The sequence below is a fragment of the Mytilus edulis genome, unplaced genomic scaffold (genome assembly GCF_963676685.1).
Source record: "Mytilus edulis unplaced genomic scaffold, xbMytEdul2.2 SCAFFOLD_1083, whole genome shotgun sequence".
NCBI classification, from domain to species: domain Eukaryota; kingdom Metazoa; phylum Mollusca; class Bivalvia; order Mytilida; family Mytilidae; genus Mytilus; species Mytilus edulis.
Genome location: NW_027267556.1, coordinates 1 through 5,171, shown reverse-complemented (window position 1 = coordinate 5,171; position 5,171 = coordinate 1). Strand labels below are relative to the sequence as shown.

Sequence of the window (5,171 nt, the reverse complement as noted above, 5' to 3'; positions counted from 1 at the left end):
CCCTAAACAATTATATACTAGTTCAGTGATAATGAACGCCATACTAATTTCCAAATTGTACACAAGAAACTAAAATTAAAATGATACAACACTAACAAAGACCAGAGGCTCCTGACTTTGGACGGGCGCAAAAATGCGGCAGGGTTAAACATGTTTGTGAGATCTCAACCCTCCCCCTATACCTCTAGCCAATGTATCTTTTAAATATGATCACGGAAAAAATTATCAAGGTGATGCAAATTTTTGGGTAATTCACTCAATTTACTGTATTTATTTTTGCAGGGATGTAAATTTTGGCTTATTTTCGCGGATAGAACAAAATAATAATTGCCCAATATATTTTGAATACCATATTCAATGAAAATCATGAAATTTTAAACCCGTGAAAATAACCTGTTAAACAGTATATCAAGAGAATATACATATACACAGTCATGCCAGTAATTGTGTTTTGTTAACATTTATAAAACAGATTAAGGAAATAGACAACATTTAATGTTCTCTTTATACATGTATAAATCTGAAACAAACCTTTGATATAAAACAAACAAACTATATAGTTTCACTTCTATAATAATTAACAGACAATACAAACTTTGCATAGCTTTTCTTGACACATAAACGACAACAGAATTCAGAAAATATATAATTTTTTATCATGTTTATAGTGTGCTTCATCTACAGGACTGTTAACAAAAACAAGAATTCTCTGAGTTCCAATGAAAACACAAATCTAAGAAGCTTAAAATTATCCAATATCTTTCCACTAAAAGATTACATGCACACTATTTTCATCATTTCTTTCAGCAACAAGTAAGCAAAATATATGAATATTATTATGCTAAATGCAAAATTTAATATCACAGTGATGGAATATAATCATAAATAATAAGTGCTGAATTTATCAATCTGGTTAAAAAACAGACCTTCTGTCCACACTTTGTCTATAGAAATTTGACACTGCTATGTATAACTTTCTGCTTTTCTTTTTTTGGATTTTCAGATTTTCTGTAATAATTAACACCTTCAATAATTTTTAGACAGAATTGTCACTGTTTGATATAATGATTTAAGTAAACAGAAAGTACTGATTTCTTGTAAGCATAGTGTGGACTGTATTTTAATCAGATTATCAATTTACATATTATTTTCAATTATTTGAACATCTTCTAGCTAGTCAGCTAGTAGTGAAATCCTGAGCACATAAATCAACATTTTTGCCGTTTCACAAAATATCTTCTTTTAACAAATTTATCTAAAGAGTGTAATTGCAGAAAATGATTGATTACTTTTGAATTGTTTTCTCTTTCCCATTGCAAAATTATTCTGGTAGACAACTTATATTTTGCTTATAGCTAACAAAACAATATATCTATCAAAAAATTAATCTCATTTAGAGAATTATACTACAATATTTCTGAACAGTTATCATGCAAATTCACAATCACACATGCATCAAATATCTTTGCGAAATCAAGCTGACTAATTAAAACAATGATAACCCACATTCATTCATCTAATACTGTTTTCTAACTCTCTGTGGTAACACAGTGTCCTGTGCATGTTTCAAGAATGACAAAAGTCCCAATCCTTTAGTTTTCCTTTTGAAATAATTGCTAACCACGTCTGTGGCATCCTCAGATTTTGTTCGGTTTTCTGTCATGGTTGGTAAAACATTCTCGTTTGCAGATAACGACACAAAAAATGCAAATGGTACTATCCAGAGACAAATGGTGAAGAAAGCCATCACCTACAAAACATTTAATATAAATATAAATACTTACTTTAAAAAATAAATTTGATTTAAAATTTTATAAAAATGGAGAGAAAAGCTTATAAGAACATGAAAAAGGGACAGGACCTTTTGATGAACCTTGGGATTACATGTTTTTAAGCTCGGGATTTCGGGACTGATCTTTGTGAATCCGGGAATTCTTTTTTTGAATTTCGGGATCTCAGGATTTAACTTCTTTAAATTCGTGACCTCGGATTTCGTGTTTATAAGCCTGGGGTTTCGGGATCAGAACCCCTTTTATAAGGCTTCTTAGGTCTATTCCATTAAAATGTATGTGAGAGGGTAAGAAGGGACTTTAAAAATATCCCTACAACTAAGAACCATTTTTTAGATAATTTTGCATATTGGTTATAGGCTCATACTCAAAGAAAAGACCAATGAATAACATTCAATAATTAAACTTGCCTTCCTACCCTCCCACAAACATTTTAATTGAATAGCCCTACTTATCTGTACGAGATATATTTTCAATGACATACATCCACATTGATTATCTCCCTTTTAAAACATCTGCACAATAATAATCATAATTTATACTAGGATTTAAATTTGTTTAAAGCTTAAAAGGCAAAAATAAAACATGAAGTTAGAGTTCACTGAGGACCAAAATTCCGAAAAGTTTTGCAAGATATAGCTATAGTATATACTGATTTTGTCATTTGATTATAGACTTTCCGTTTGGAATTTTCCTCAGAGTACAGTACTTTTGTGATTTTACATTTACTGTGAAATAGGGTATGACAAAAGTAAAGAGTTTACCATCACCCTCATGGCATGAGTATAATTATGTTAAATTGAATAATATTGTTAAATTGAAGTAGTGTGCTATGTAAAGTAATAAAAATTAACAAACTGGCAATAATGTGGTATTTATAGTATTATCAAATGTATTGAGTTACAAATGAATAAATAGAGAATGTGTCTATGAGCCAGACATGCCCCTGCTTGTAAATAAGCCGGAGTCAACTTTCAAATACAGATGCAGAATTCACAGTTAAGATGGGCTTGTAATTTTAAGCATTGTGTGTAACATTTGGTTGCGGCAAACTCAAGTTAGAAAACTGAAACAAAAGACTTATCAATTTTCCATTTATAAATGAACTGAAATATTACCCTAACCAATATCAAACTTGATCTGTGTTTTGTGGTAATATGCATTGTGTATAAGTTTTATAACATTTGGTTGGGGAAGCTGAAGTTGAAGAATGGATCCTTGCTTTTTTGGGACAGACAGGATGGATATTGGAGACACTAAATGCCCCCTCTGCTACATTGGGGGCATTAAAAAAGACCAACTCAAAATTCTTCACATGTAAATGACTATACTTTTATACTTACATCTGAAAATGGGTACCATACTGATGCAAAGTAAGAAAATGCAAAGTAGTGGTTCACAATCACCATAACTAAAATGAAAATTTAACAAATACATTAATACATTAATAAGCTAGCATAATTTTGCAGCTAAAAATTACCACTTCACCACTTAAACTAACTGTAGATAAACGAACCTGATACTCCAGCTGAGGAAGAATTGCAGCTTCATCAATTGTAGAAATCAGGGATTGGTGATTGTTTAATGTGGATATTGAAAAAGATTTATCACGTGACATTTTCTATGCATCCGCTTAGTTTTTACATATGCCAATATTGTGTCTTTCTGTGTTACAATATTGTTTCAGGTAAGGGTGAAGGTTGGTACATATTAAAACGTAAGGGTGAAGGTTGGTACATATTGAAATGCGTAAACGTGCATTTGTTTGAACCTGTCCTATAAGTTTCGAGCCAAGACTCAGTCTTCTTTCAAACACTAATGAGATGAATAAATTTAACAGTATTTTACCATGTTTACTAAAGGTCAGCACTGTCTTTCTACCAAGATCGTATATTTTTTATAATCTATTAAGTATGAATTTCCACCATATCTCATAACAAATTTGTTTTTGATTTACAAGCACCTGTTCAATTACCTAATAATGACAAAACATCTTTTCCAATGTTAACTTTTGTGAAATGCTCTAGAATCTTTTACAAAATTTCAATCACAGAGTGAAGGATTAGTTTATTTACATGATTTACAAGCATTTTCAACGTCTCTTTTTTGATGATTAAGAATGGCAGTTTCAATGAAAATACAGCAAACAATTACCCATTATTTTAAATCAACAGAGATTTACTAGACGTTTTCAACAAGTGATGAAAAGTGTTGTCCTTCGTAATTCCTATTAAAACAATTTAAAGAACAAAGAAATTTATTTATAATTATGACCTTGGCAAAGAAAGTGAATCAAACTGTATTCAAGATATTTCAAATCAATTATTAATTGTTTTTTGTTTAAAGGGGTCCTAGCTAGGTCATGTAGGTTCTTGCTTTATTAAAAATTTTCAAACATAATTGTGTGCAATTTTTTTTGAAAAATATTTGAGATGCAGCAAAAGCTGACATTTTATCATCAATTCTTTAAGACCAAGATGCAGAACTGTACATTTAGTTTTTTCAACAATTTGCATTCACAGACAACTCAGACTACAAGCATGGTAATACATGTTGAACAGTTGTCATGCAAAAGTTGTAGATGCTTGGAAAATTTAATTTTAAAAAGTATTAATGTGGTCCATCAATTCTCCCTGAACATGCTGAAGTCTACCCATGTGGGTGCCAGATAGAAGTAATTTCTCCCTATAATTCTGGGGTCGATTTCTCAAAAAAAAATTATGACTAAGATTGGTGGTAAGTCATGCACAATTCAGTATACTTACGACCAATCTTAGTCGTAAGTATCTTTGTGAATCGACTCCTGAAGTGTGGTGCCTTTGTTGTACTTTCAAGACAAAAAGTTGTCTCCCCTAAAAAAAAAAAGAAAAACAATTAAGCTGAACAGTATACTTACTGACAGATGCTATAAATGATGGGGATGATAATATGAAGTACGGGAAACTCTGTAACAATGCAAAATATGCTGCATTTCCTAACAATCCTACTATGATTAATGATGTGTCCAGATCTTCAAACAGGAACAAACAAATATACACTGCTGTGGTGAACTGAAAATAGAAATACACAATAAAATGTAATCATACATTTACTATCCAACATATCAATTTGCTTTGATGAAATAAATTTATACTTATAGATCTTTATAGAAAATTATGTCTCAAACTTTTGTATATGTATGCATAAAAGAAATAAAAATACTTGCCAGGCATTTTGTTTGAGTCTACGAACATAACAATATATGATTGGTTGGTATTATTTTATGATTTATAATACTTTAGGCAACATCAGGAATACCTCTATAGCTAAATCAAATTTGGTACATATATATGTGGTTCATATGTCATAAATTGATACATTTGTAATCAAAATTTGATCTTT

At 30.6% G+C, this 5,171-nt stretch overlaps 1 protein-coding gene across 1 annotated transcript; it reads right to left on the bottom strand.

Annotated features, from left to right (window-relative positions):
* Positions 1-681: 681 nt before the first annotated feature.
* LOC139505634 (protein TEX261-like) lies at positions 682-4,840 on the bottom strand (the record flags this gene model as incomplete). Its single annotated transcript, XM_071295123.1, has 3 exons — positions 682-1,750; positions 3,134-3,201; positions 4,687-4,840. Coding segments are annotated over 3 exons (456 nt in total), but the record flags the coding sequence as incomplete, so codon positions are not given.
* Between the last annotated feature and the right edge of the window lie 331 nt (positions 4,841-5,171).